Below are 14,730 nucleotides of genomic sequence, written 5' to 3'. Positions count from 1 at the left end.
AGAAATTGCTATAGAATATAATTCACCTGATCACGCTTTTTTTTAAATTTGAATTTCAATCAGATTTTTCAGTCAAATTCTATGTGCGGAAATTGTCCTGCACGCTTACAATTATTTACGAAATATAACAACTACCGCAACGGAATAAATGAATAATCGATTCTGTGCTTGTTGTTTCCCAATATTGGGAAGTTTTGTGATTCCCTAAAGTGATTTGAACTTTCGATTTGATTTAAAAACTTTTCAATAAGAAATTAAATTACTAATTTTTGGCACCTTAAAAAATCCCTAAAAATAATTACGAAAGCATCATAGGCACGTAAATACTTCTCTATTGAAACTCTTGCTAGATGAATAAAGAGGGGGTACGTTTCTCTCCGTGTCATCGAATGGAGCTGGCAGTTATTCTGTTATAATTTTTGCGGATCAGAATTCACCAAAGCGGGACGTCACTGTAGTTCAGAGACGACATTAGATACACAATTAAAATTCTCTCCACAATTTTTTTCAATACGAGACCCTGACATACAGAATATCCAACCGTACGTAATTCACAGTATCAATTACTATACTATTCATTTGGATTTCAACCAGGCGGAAAATTTAAAAAACAAAAATCGCAACACAACCCATAAATAATCACGTACACTTAGCGCACAACAGCCCCTGATCTATCCGCATGAAATCGTACACATGTGGCTTATCCATGCTGGACGAATCGGTCAGCACCTTCTGTATCAAATCCGGATGCGTTGGACATACCACCGGAACAGGTCCGAAGCACAACTTAAAAATCCTTTTATTGTCCCGAAACGCGCTTCTAATGTTCATGAAGATTTCGTAAGAATTTTTTCGCGCGAAATCCAATCCATTGCCAAAGAACGGTCGGAACGGTTGAACGATTGGTAGTTTCTCGGCGAACTTGAACCTTATCTTACAGTAAACATAGAACGAAAGCCAAAAGGCTCCTAATAACGTAATAGTGACGAACATATTACTGCACGCGAGGGTTTTTTTTCTGTGCGAGTTTCTTCTTCAAGCTGAAACAAATCGTTTCTACCGTACCACGAACCGAGGGAAAACCAACTGAAGGACCAAGCGTCCACGCTTTGGCTAGAGCTGCCGGGCTGGGGAAAATCGGGTACTGTTTCACTAGAGTACCAGGTTAACCGTTTGCGAGAGGAGGGACGCTCAGAATACGTATGCTAGGTCTATGCTGGAAATATGTGGGTAGCGGTTGTATGTATTTGACTTTCTGAATCTACGCTGCAGCAGCGTGGCAGGAGCGAAAATGTGAAAAATCGAGTTTGGTTGCAAAGCGAACCCTACCACACCGCCACCGCACCGATCGCCGCCACGCGTCGTCGGTTGGCCTGTTGCGGACGGTCGGATGTGCTTGTGAAAGTGCGCCTGGACCGAAGCGTTGTTGTGTGTTACTACTTAGCAGCTAAGCAATGCATGGTTAGGTACATAATAAAGCAAAGTTGAATTAATAGTTTGCCATTGGAAGCGTGCGTGTGAAGTGCGAGACATGCTAGCATATCTTAGTACATGGCAGTGGATCTGGTAACCGATTTTTATTGAAGTCAGACTGATTGCTGAAGCAAGCATTCAATCAGCAATCAGATTACATAATTACTGGCTATTGTTGTTATCGGAAATTGTTTTAAAATGTAGATTTCCGTTCAGGGTTTGAGTTCTGTATGGGCAGAGCAGAGCTTGGTGAACTCATTGCTCATCGGGCGACTAGTACTCACAAATAGTATGAACGGGTTTCTGTCAGAAAATTGGCAGATTTGGCGCCAACTCAGGAACAACTGAGGAATTTTTACCATATCAGAAGGAATCATCCCCACTTTAAAAATATTAGAAACTTGTTTGATTAATCCAGATTTTCATTTGGATAAAGTTGAGTTGGCCATCAAAAACGGCCGAAACGTCAGACAGTAAAAAAATAAGTCGTTTGATATTCATACAAGACTGCGATTGGCAATCTAGTATAAATATCAAACCCTCAGTCGATCAAAAAGATAAAGAAAATAAAATACAAAACTGTATAGAGGTCCGGCACTGCTTACCAAATCTTTACACGTGTTTTCGATTATTACACAGTGTGTTTGGTTTTGTAGCTGGTTGTATTTCAACCAGCACGTGAATCAAACTATATTTACACGGTACCTTGTTTCGGATTTGTTTTTTTACCAGTGGAAGAAAAGTTTAAATTGAAACATGAAACGTTTTGTACAGTAAAACTTCGGAAGTGTTTTGTTTGAATTTTTGGTTTCATAATGTTGGGTGTGTTAGTGAACAACTTGGGATTGCCAGGCGTTGTACAGTAAAGGATGATTTGTTACTCCCAAGCATTTTCATTAATTGATTCTATGCAATTTCAGCTAGTCCCGATCAATAACGAAGTAGCAGCCAGGGGTGGTTGCACAATAGAGTGACAAGAAAAAAATGACCCCTATCGGCCCACCCCTGAGTCGATTTCTAGTCCCACCAGGAGTACTTACTCCAAATTTGAAGCAAATCGGACAAGTCTAGCTACCGGACCAACGTGCTCGAAGTTTGTATGGGATTTTTCGACAATTTACATGGAGAAAACCCACTAGCGCGCATTTTCGCCGCTAGATGGCACTGTATGCACCACATTATCACTGAAGGTGATAATAAGAAAGATAATTTAATTGTCTCCAACTTTGTCGAAGAGTGCTAGTCAATCCGGCTTTGTTAAAAAAAGTTATTAAACTTTTAACGAAGCGATGTCTGAGTCAGTTTTGCATGGGGCCTAGCAGTGCATGGTTGTGTATCGGTACTCGATTCCCACCAAATCAACGTTGTCTGCTTATAGGTTACGCCATGCCTTGGTGATTTTTATTCGATGGTCATATAAGAAGGGAAAGGTTTAATCATTCGCATTCTCACAATATGAACGTCGTTGAGAATACCGGTGAACAAATTTCTCCAAGTATCATTCGTAATAGATTACATTTCTTCGCTTAGCCACATAATTTGTTTGATATAATTTGTTTAAGTGCATGGTGCTAGGTCGTATATACGAACATAAAGTTCCTTCGTATACACTGAGCGCATGGTTCGGTCATTGTTATCGATGTCATGTTGTATGTTGTTCTTCAAAATAGCGTTTTCTGTCTGGGTTAATCTTCTAAACGTGTTCAAAACACCGTTGGGGGTAGTCAGCTATTTTCGTCCACGTACCTTATCATCTATTTTATAAAGCGATTCATCCACAGTGTTATCTTTGAAAATAATGCACCTCGGTTATGTAGACCATTGTTTAATGCAAATAATTGATTCATTTTGTTATATTCAGACCAACTAGGAAACTAATCCACTGGGTATTTAATGCTCGTGGGGAATACACATGGTCTTGTCTAAGTGAATGTTGACATTTGAATTATGTATGCGGGTTGAGAATTAACAATTCGCAAGAACAATTCAAAACCAATTTTCAATTTGCGGCAATCATATCAGCACGAAAAACAAATGATTTATTGTCAGATTCAATAGTTTACTTTTAGTCCATTGGACCGTAATTTGGTAACGGTTTTGTGCGTGTTCGATCTTATGGAAATACTCTACATAGTTAGCTTTCGTCAACGATCATTTCAAACACGAGTGGGTGGCAAATGAAACTGCGTTGGTGGCACAGCTGTAGTTGGGGATTGGAAACTAATCTACTAAACTGATCCTAAGCGGAAGAACGGAGAGAATTTAGTTTGAAGAGAAAAAATTGGTTGGAGTCGATTGGACATGGGAGAAAATCACGACTCGTGGAGAGAAAAATTACGACCAGTGAACGAGACACACGAGTTTTTTTGTATTCGCGTAAATTGTGAGCCGAAGGGCTTCCCTAATCACACTAGTTTACAAAATAAAAATAAAAATCTGAACTTAAACATGTGACCGCCATTTTCGATGTAAAATTGTGTGCTGATTCCGAAAATAATATCCTAAAAATTTACAGTAGAACAGTTTTCGAGTTAGAGTGCAAAAATAAATTTCACCTTAAAAGAAATAAGAGTATTATGTTAAATTAAAGGCCAACTCATGTACTTTCGATAGCCCGAACATTTTGTTTTGATGCGACTAATAGTTCTGACGTTATTTACGAATCAGTAGAATTTTTTTTAATGTCCCCTCATCTATTCGAAGAAAATTGAGCGTTTGGTCAAGATTTTGGGTGAAATGAAACAATTTTCAAAATTTTTGTAAAGCTTTTAGCCTGCTAATAACCATTGAAAATAAGCCCTTGTTAGTTTAAATCGAATGAAAATTGTGAAAGTTATTCAATGTTTTTCAGAATGAGAATTTTTGAGTTCCTCTAGCTTAACTTATTAAATCGCCACAAACCCTTTTTGTTCTAGGGCGTATTTTATAAAATGTTAGTGATTCTCTGTTAGAACTCTGTTGATCAAATAAAATGATTAATTCAAGAAAATTTGACCTTGAGTAATATTCGACCTCGTTAATCCAAATGATTCCAGTCTTGCTCAGTGAAGGGTTACATCATCGAATGATTAGTATGCAATACTGCGTGTAATATCTACATGTGTCATACAGAAAATAACTCTTTGTAAACTAAATTCTCGCGAGTCATAAAGTTCATATCATGAAACTCCATAAGTGCTCAACTATGTTTTGTACAATGTTAATACAAACTTTACGAATCCCTACATATATGTCATACTACATACCAATGCATATGTCAAGTCAGGTCAAATCAAAGTCAAATAATTTTTTCCCTATTAGAATATCTATTTGAGTTCGTATTTTGAAATTATGTAGGATATCGAACACGACTTATTTTAGGTTTAAAACCTCAAAGTCTGAACTTCATAATGATACAAAGAACGCAGAATATTTTGCAATTACACTTAGGTGTCTTACGCAATGTATTCCAATACATTGAAGCCAGGACAGTAAAATCGGTATGTCGTAGAAGCCTATGTACTTATAAACGTTTAAATAACGTAAAATTAGAGTAGTTAGTAATAGTTAGTAGAACAACACGTGACGAAAAAGGGAGATAGTCGTTATTTGTGAAATTGGTGAGAGTATTTAATATTTTGCGCCGTCATAAGTTGTATGTGTATCAGGGCATTGTGGTGCTGTTTACACCGAATTTTGTACATATACAATTCTGTATGACACATGTAAATATTATGCGTAATATTTAATACCAAATTTTTGTTGAGCCTGAAATTATTATTATCCGAAGATTTTAATCATTTGGATTAACGAAGTCGATGATTACCCCACAATTAATTCTCTCTAAATTCTTTATTTTATTTATTTTACAGAGTTCTTACAGAGAATCTCTTATATATTATGAAACAAACCCTAGAAAAAATTGAGATCTGTTTAATAACTTTACACCGCGAAATTTTTGAATTAATTTTCATTCCACAAAAACTTGAATAACTTTCACAATTTTCATCCGATTTAAACCGGCAAGGGCTTATTTTCAATAAATTTTAGTAGGTTTTAAGTTCCACTAAAAATATGATTTTTAGAATTGCTTTTTCTTGCCCATGACCACCACCCCCCCCCCCCCCCCCCTACCCCCTTGACCAAACATTTATATTGCTAGCAAAATGAGGAAAAACTAAGAAAAAAGATCAACAAACTCGCAACTAACGTCAGAACCAGTAGTCACACTAAAACAAAATGTTCTGACAACCCAAAGTACATTTATTCGCCTTCAATTTTACATCATTATATATCGTATCGATGCGCTAGAACCGAAGATTTTATTTTAAAGGTGAAATTCATTTTTTTAGTCTAACTCAAAAACTGTTCTACAGTAAACTTTTTGGCCTTTATTTTCGGATTCAGCACACGATTTTGCATTGTAAATGACTACCAGCTTATTAAGTTCAGAAATGCTGTAAACTAGTGTCATTAGCCTCGTTAAACCTTAACGCGCACGAGGCCGGTCCCTGAATTATCGCCGGTTGTGTTTGGTTGAACCCAATTTTAAGCCCAAAATCGCAACCATATCAAAACGGGTGCGCGACGTTTGGCATAAATACTTTAGGTATAAGTACGTTAGGCATACATATGATAGGCATAATGTACGTTAGGCATAATGGACGATAGGCATAATTTACAAAAGTAAAAAAGTAATTACAAGGCTTCCGCTATTATGGGATTTCAACCTTACGCTTGTTTTTTCGAGTTAGAAAAAAGAGACTCCAAAATGATATTTATTCCTTGCAAATGTAGAGTTTTTCTCTATTTTTCCGCCGACGAAATGAAGAAAGTAATCATTCATTTAAGTGAACAGATTTGGTGCAAGCCTCTTAGATCTATTACCAATACAGTCGTATCCAAATATTTAAAAAAGCAAAATAATGAACAAACATTAAGTTTTGGCACCAATGGAAACTTGCAGTGTTATGTACAACATCAGGGTACAGGTTTTATGTTTGTAACGAATGACGATACCTTTTTCGTTTCGGTAACTCGTCACGGTACACGAAAAAACACTCCCTCATTGTAGACAGTTTCCTTAGTTCTATTTTGATAGCCTCGAGAATATAATAATTGACCTTAATAAAATGAGAGATAATCAATATAGAAGCAGCAATATTCGTATATTCGTTGAATGAATATTAAAATGCATCATTCTTTGTTTCATGAGTTGTTCTTCAAGGTTATATATTTTCTTCTTGGACAATTACATCTTGCATGCATGTAGGATCTAATCTAAGTTAACCCTTTCATTCCCAAATTGTTTCTAGCGTTCATGCGGTTTAAGAAAAAAAAAAATAGGAAAAATCCGTTTTGAAAACCCGTGCTTACCCCCCTTCCGATACTCAATACAATTCTCCTAGAAAATTTTCATTAGGCATTTTTTTTGGTATACTGTGACGAGTTACCAAAACGAAATATGCTACGAAAAGATAGTTGAAGACGGTCCAAATTGATTTTTAGCAGTTTTCAATGACAATGAGAAATAACGAAGATATATCAAAACCCCATTTATCAACGCTAACTGAAAATATTTCTGGTAGCACTGCTCTAGCGGAGTTCTATCAGGCTAATAGCAATAACTTCAGTTCTAGGGACTTTTAGCGCTGAAATGAAAGATAATCGTCCCAGTTACTAGTCTTACTTGTTTTTGTGAGTAAATTCTGCCTAAATCAAAAGTTATAACTGTTTAAAAACCTTGTTGTTTATAACCAACATGGGCATGAAAGGGTTAATGTGCGTAATTTATACCCCAATTCGAATGAAACTGATTTTGAACAAAAGTGTTTAGCTTATTTAAGTCACGTGCAATTTATTGGTTGTTCGCCAAGACATTAGCGCAAGCTGAGTTTCCGCATGCCAAGCATTCGTTATGCATCTTTTATATTAGTGAAGATTTCTTCAAGTATATACAGTAGAATAAATAAAATGTTGATCGAATTTGATCAGCTTCCAGAGTAATTCTACAACATAAAAAATTTCAAACATTTGTGCAATTACGACCCGAGGCCGTCAACACCAAAAGTGATTTCTTTACAATTATACTTCAATATCATAATTTCTGCCTAACGTCCTTTATGCCAATCGTCCATTGTGCCTAACGTCCATTATGCCTAACGTCCATTATACCTAACGTATTTATGCCTAAAGGGGGTACACCCTATCAAAACTAGGTGTAAATACCCAATGGGATGAGCCGTAAGTCCCGATGTATCACGTGCCGTCCACGAACAGTACCCGTGATCGAAGGGATTTTTGCCATGCCGCAAACCTTCGCTCCATTGAGAGCTAAGGAATCGCTTTTCATTATATTGTATTATTATCTGAATACCGTATTTCGCCGGAATGAAGAAGCAAGCAATAATAAAATCGGTCACCTGCCATTTAATTCGTTTAAACTTAAGCAACACTCCCGACTGTCGGCTGTTCAGAGCTGAAGTTGCATTTTTTACAAACCGAGCATTTCAAAACTAATTCAATAAACGATAAATCTATCACAAATTCTCGGCAGCCGGCTGCTCAGAGCAATGAACATATGATAACTCTTCTGTGAGTTGCATATCACTTATCAAGGTGAATCCAGATTTGTGTAACCTTTGCCCCATCCTACTAACAAAAACTCCTTCCCGTGGCAAACGTGGAGATGCAGAGATATACACGGTCTCCATAACAACGTTAGTTACACTAACATTTCTTCCCTTCCCCGATGGCCGCAAGGACGTGGCCGGTGCAGTTAATGTCATTTCAAAGTATAGAGCTTTCGAAACGTGTACATTGAGGATGGATGGATCCTCATTCGTTGATTCTCTGTGCTTGTTCTGGTCAATCACGGAAGGGCAACTGCAGTAATCATGATCATGCTCATGTTAATGCATACGTTTTCATAACGCAGTTGTTCATGTTGTGTAGCTGTAAAGGTAATACGCAATCAAATTGCATCACAAGAAAACTACCCATGATCGCATAGTTGTCCCGTTTTCTGTAGGATTTCCTATCTTTATGGGACTGATATGCGATCATAGGCAGAAATCGTTCGTTAAAATTCACCCATTTAACCGACCGTTTTCATATAATCCGGAAATGAAATGAAATATATTGTTAGACTTTTTCCATGTTCGTATTATTTATTTTTTAGACATAGGGTGATGAGCCTATTTGCACCATGTTTCTATTATCACCCTACCCATTTGAAGCCGTTGGTTAGAGCAGTGTCTGCCATCTTTGTTCAACGCATTGAGTCAAATGGTAGCGCAACAATAGGGGCACTCGATTCGAGTTTTCATTGTGCTCAAACACGAGAATTTTACTGTTTTCAACGCATTTGTGTTATTATATTGGTTCTTAACAACGAAGCAAAGCGGTTGATGTCAATTTTTACGCATTCCATTGATTGTAAGGCAAGAAATTACCGAATTAGTGTGGCACCTTGCTTAGTATGGTGAAAATAGGCTCATCACCCTATATAAGGCTTTTTCTTAAAGAGAGAAAAAATTTTGCTTCAAAATACATTGCACGGTTTGTACCTAGATCAATTTAGGCGATATATACAAAGTTGGGGCTAAATCGAACATTATTTGCACATTTTAAAACTTTCAAAAATATCTGTGCGAAATTTCATTCATATCAGAGCACTAGATTTCAGCCGTTCGCAGGGCGCTGCTGATTCCATCTATAAGATTTGAACAGTAAAGTTTTTTGAAAAGTACCGTTTTTTGAGAAGTGATATCTCAAAACTGTGTGGTCATACAGTAAATCCCCATATAAACTGGTACCACCTTGATATCTAAATAATGCAAAACTTATTCGAATGAGATTACTTAGATTTGCATACTGAAAATATAAATTCGTAAATATAATGAAATTGATCGTGCATTGTGAATAGTAGGTTTTGTTCATTTCATAAACCGAAGAATGGCCTCATGATAAACGAAAGTGTACCGTAAATTTTACATATTTAGTGTATGTTATCAGTGGCGTAGCCAGGGGGGGGGGGGTTTGGGGGTTAAACCCCCCCCCCCCGAACCAAAATTAATTGGATTGAAAAAAAAAATTGATGCTGACGAATTTAATTTAACATTCCACAAAATATTTTTGGAAAAATATTCTCTGATCACTACATTGACAACTGTGTTTAAAGCGTCATGAGAACTTTTGGAAAATTGTGGGAAAGGGATCTTGTAACTTATCTCTTAGCCAAAATCCCATAGTTGTCAAATTACTTCAATGTAAAATAAAATAACTGTCTGAATTATTATGAGCTCCTTTTTGGAAAGATGCTTCAAAATATGGATTAGAGAAAATTTTTCGAATGGGAATCTAAATTTGAATAGGTTGATTGCATATAAAACATAAACTTGTTTACCGAAAACTTACATACATTTCAACATTTGCTGAAAATGTATTTTTTTAGATTGTGTAGAGTTTAGACAACAATTCAATATGGTTAACAACAAGAATAACATTTCATAAACTAGTTGAAAGCTGATGTAATTTTGTCTCTAGCAGGTCAGGATCGGTTTTATGAGCATTGGATTTTTGTTGTATTATCAACTAAATGAATAGCCTCTTAGCAGGATGCAATGAATGGCGTACTAAAATTTTGTATGCTATGTCCTAGTACTGCAAGTTGTAAGGTTGACTAATGAAGAAAAGTAAAATTAATGCTCGATAAATTTTTAACGGTCACGATCACATTCATTCGAAACTGCCAAATTTCGATGTTAAGTAACATTGAAGAATTTCGAAACGTAAAACTGTTCACCTGCTGATAGAATAATTTTGACAGTTAATCCTCCTAGAAGTAATTATAGACAAGAATTACTCTTCAACCAAATTTGGGTCGAGACTTAATGTCTCCAGAAAAGTTTTCGAAAGTGCTATTTCAAACAACTTTGTCAAAGACATAAATATCCCACATATTCAGAGTATCGAAATATAGTAGTAGAAAACCTTTACAACAAGCTATTCTGAAGTTACTGTATTTGATAAATCTCTTCTGCGGTAATTAAATAATAAATTCACATTGCGTTCAAGGTGCCTTTGAAGCTTACAAAAAAAATAAGGGAACTGGATTTAAAACAAATAATTCCCAGATATTAAAAGGACTCAAAAACACAAAGAGTGATTCCATCTTCAGGAGCTAGCATCAATTCGGCGCTAGCTTAGTCCGCCCACCAAGTTAGTGTCGGATTCTGATGAGATGAAGTCGAAACGCAAGTTTCAGTTCCATCCATCCATAATTTAGTTATAGGTTTTGTGTTCTCAACTCGCCATGATTGTTTCAAACAATTTTATCCGTAGCGCAGAAAAAAATAGTTTTCACCTAAATTTTTCTTCACTAAAAAGAAATATAGCAGGCCCAGTCCATTTCAATCCCTATATGTTGAATTCATGTAGCCTTCATATTTTCAACAAAATTGTTTGAAATGACATTATCAAAAACTTTGCTGAAGACACCATGTCTCTTAATATTTTTGAAAAATTAATTCACCATAATTACCTCTATGAGAGTTAATCACTAAAATTTCTATATCAAAGCTGTTTTATGTTGATAACTTCCCGAAGTTGTCAAACCTTCAAAGTCAAGGATTATTATATTAGGTGATCTTGAACGTTGAAATTTTTTTAGATCATTTATCCCACTTTAAAAGATCGCAATTTTTGACTTCATTGACATATTATACAAGAAAATAATCTATAGAGGTTTGAAAACTGTTTCATGTTGATCCTTCTTGTTTGTAGACTGGAATGACATCTGTTAGACTACTTATGTTTTTGAGTTTTCAATAATTTATCAAACTCATATTAAATTTTAGCATTTTTTCAAAAAATTTGCGATTTTCATCAAAACCCCCTCCAAACCAAATTTCTGGCTACGCCACTGTATGTTATCGTTGATAACAATATTATTTTGCGTAAATGAAACGAAATTGTTTGTTTATTTTAATACGTGTTTGTGTATATTACGAACAATTTCGTTGGTCGCTCGAATTCATTTTCGTTCATCTTAGAAAAGATTTCGTACTTATTAGCATATTATTTTGGCATTACTCCGGCAGAATATGGAACGAGCTCAGTTTCTTTACGAATTATCCCGGAAGAGGGAAAACTCAAACTTCTTCATACAAAACCAACAAACAGTTCGTGATGATTCAACTGAATCCGACCGAGTCCGTACTGCTTCGGATTCTGGATCAACTGAAAGCGAAAGAGGTTTAGGAAATAGTCAGACCGAGACCGTCGAAATGATTTTGAATAAAATTTGTGTGCTTTTATCAGAACTCTGACAGCAAACCTGTAGTGCTCGGTTTCAGCAAGAATGCAGCCAGGAATGTACAATTTTGTTCGACTCCGGCCAGAATTTTGTTCGATTTTTGCAATAATTCTGTTCGGAAGATGTTGCGATGGTTTTTATATGGATCCCTTCAGAATTATTTTGGCATTTTACTAGGGTGACCATACCAAGCGAGTAAAAAACCAGGACAGTTCAAATGGAACTACCATCATCCATCACCTCTTAATCGATTGTGCCTTCTCCCCAGATTTTCGACATCTAAAACGTTCTAGGTTCTGGCAGGTAGAGCTACGGCAGTAAAACATTTCTGGGGTCAGGCAGGCATAGCTCAGCCAAAAAGTATTTCATGAGAATTCGATCACCCAGCTCTTTCCTTCAGATTTGCACACACAAAGTTTTTGCTTCATAGCCATCAGCGAAGGTTACATGATGTCGTTGGGAAAATCGGCAATGAATTTAGCGAATGAAACGAAATCATATGTGCAGGACAGGCGAGGAGTAATCAGCACTAAACACACGTCATTGAAGTAAGTCAGAAACGTAAACGGTCCCAAGTAGCTCCCTACGCTATTCCCGATTTAAAAATAAGTACTTGTACCAATCTCCAATGGCAATCATTATATCTCGATCTGAAATTTAGGATCGAAACAGCTGCAAAAACTACCGTTGATTACAAATTTTTCCATTTTATCACTTGTTATATGAAAAACAGCGGATCGGTTGGTGTAAATAATATCAGATTGAGCGCGACCTTCCATACTCCTTGTTATGTAATATGCTAAACTCGGCAGGTTAGTCGCCGTTCAGCGTCCAGGCGTGAAGCCATGGTAATCGTGGATTAGGTACTGTTTCCATTGACCCAGAATTGGTTCCTCAATCACCAGCTAGAGAGAGAGAGAGCACTTAGGGCCGATTTCTTCACCCTCGCTTAACTTTTAAACCAGGTTCACCAGTGCGTTTAAACCTGGCTTAAGCATAAATAAAGCCAGGGTGAAGAAATCGGCCCTTAATGAAGTTATTCCACGATAGTTATTGATGTTCCGTCATTTCCCTTTTCATGCATTAGAAAAATGTTCGCGTATTTTCAGTAAAATGAAAAAATGCCTCAAGCAGAAGCAAAGTCAAACTTCGATTTGTCTTCTCAAAGACGTCAAAAGGAATTCTTCGGGTGCCGGATTGAAAGACGATTTAATCCAGGAAGAAGCTCTGGTAATTATTGTTTCATCGCCATTGATAGCGGCCAGAGTTTGGTCCACAACTGGAATCATTTCGATTTGTTCGGCTGTCAAGTTTCCTTGTAAACGGACTGCAGAGCATTAACCCATTGATGCCTCTGTTGTTTGTGGACAACAACGTTTTTAAACAGCTATAACTTTTGATTAAGGCAAGATTTGCTCACAAAAACAAGTAAGGCTAATAAATGACTATTGCCTTTCATTTAATTATTAATAGTTTCAGGACACCAGGACAGCCATTGAAAAACCAACGGCGACATTATGGAACCATTTCGAATCGACTTTTTTATACAAGCTTGCATACAATAAACCTTTCGTTTCGAGATGCGCAATGCCACCCCAGGACATGTCCTGGGAAACCAGGACGTATGGTCACCCTAAAAATTTTACTATGCTCTACCGGAGGATTTCATGCCTTAGGGGATGTTAATTAGTTTCGGAAGATTTTCGGAAATTCCAATATAAGTGGTAGTGGCTTGATTTTGAAAGTCATCTTCTTGTATTTTCGAATATCGATTTATCTTCTTTTGGATTTTTTAATTTCTAAATGGAATCTATATTTCTGTTTAGGTATGAGGGAATGAGGACAGTTTTTAATGTGAACAGCGAAATAAATTTGACGATAGAAATGCTTAAATTGCTTATTTTTTAGATATGGAAAATAGTAAATGGGATGCACCTTTTTCAAATTTTGCTCCATTCGAGCCGCCATGATATCATCAAATCACTACAAAATTTGCTTATGAGTTCAATATATGGGAGCTGTCAAGTTGTCCCCGGGCTGGTCAGCGTCGACATGATGCCCATCAGGTTCTGGACAGTCGTGCACTAATATACGATTACCAGGTGTAATAAGAATTTAATAGATATTTCCATAATGTTATATTGAACATAGCTTTGATTAATGAAAAAGGCACAATTGCACTTCTTGGGGCATTAAAACGGGTTTTTATTTTAATTGAGCGGTTTGCATTCGGAATTTGTATAGTGTCTTTCGATTCCCTCACTGATAAAACGACAAATAAGAGGTTTTTGATTCCATTTTGTCTTATGAGGGATTCTTCTTTAAGTCACAATTTTAGCTTGCCTTTTTGAGTGTTAAAAAGTGCTTTACGGAAACAATCTCTACTGGTATTTAAAATTTTGGAATCTCGGAAATGTTCACAGATAGCATGCCGATCAGCTAAGCTTTTGAATGAATGAATGACGCGTAGGGGAGAGGGGGTAACAATGAAACACATTTTTTATGATTTCATTTTGATGATAATACATGTTATTTGTGTAGCTAAAAGTGATACATAGTTTCACTCTGTTGTTAACTAATGCATATATTTTTTCCAGCTGGTAAAATTCACGGGAAATAACTTTTTTTGGGTAATCAACAGTCGGTGGTAAAATGTACCAGTGACCCCCATGGGTAGGAACTATGAAACACGACGTCGTCTACAGTGAAATATTCTACTTGCGAATTTCATTCTTTTGTTTTGACGAATAAAGATCCTAAAGCTTCCTATTAAAGTTATTTTGAGACGCAAATTGTTTGTTTCCGCAAGATATCACTATATCATCGCGTAATATCGGACCACCATATATGCATATAAGATGCAATCCTGAAAGAGGCGAAAATTTCTACAAAACTTGCCCAAATTGACAAACTTTCCATTTAATGAAATGTATTTATCGTGGAAAATCGGAACCCATTCA

At 36.4% G+C, this 14,730-nt stretch overlaps 1 protein-coding gene across 2 annotated transcripts in view; it reads right to left on the bottom strand.

Annotated features, from left to right (window-relative positions):
* LOC131684500 (cytochrome P450 4c21-like) overlaps nucleotides 1-14,730 on the bottom strand; it is a 78,131-nt gene that overhangs the window by 24,739 nt on the left and 38,662 nt on the right. The window contains exon 1 of one of the 2 annotated variants that reach the window (XM_058967433.1): nucleotides 648-993. The exons of the other annotated variant lie outside the window; for it this stretch is intronic. Within the exon in view, the coding sequence (XP_058823416.1) occupies nucleotides 648-993 (346 nt within the window). Of the gene's footprint in view, nucleotides 1-647; nucleotides 994-14,730 lie in introns of those variants that run through there. 2 annotated transcript variants of the gene reach the window in all.

This window comes from Topomyia yanbarensis, chromosome 2 (genome assembly GCF_030247195.1).
Source record: "Topomyia yanbarensis strain Yona2022 chromosome 2, ASM3024719v1, whole genome shotgun sequence".
Classification (NCBI taxonomy): Eukaryota; Metazoa; Arthropoda; class Insecta; order Diptera; family Culicidae; genus Topomyia; species Topomyia yanbarensis.
This window is presented reverse-complemented; position numbering and strand designations above follow the sequence as displayed.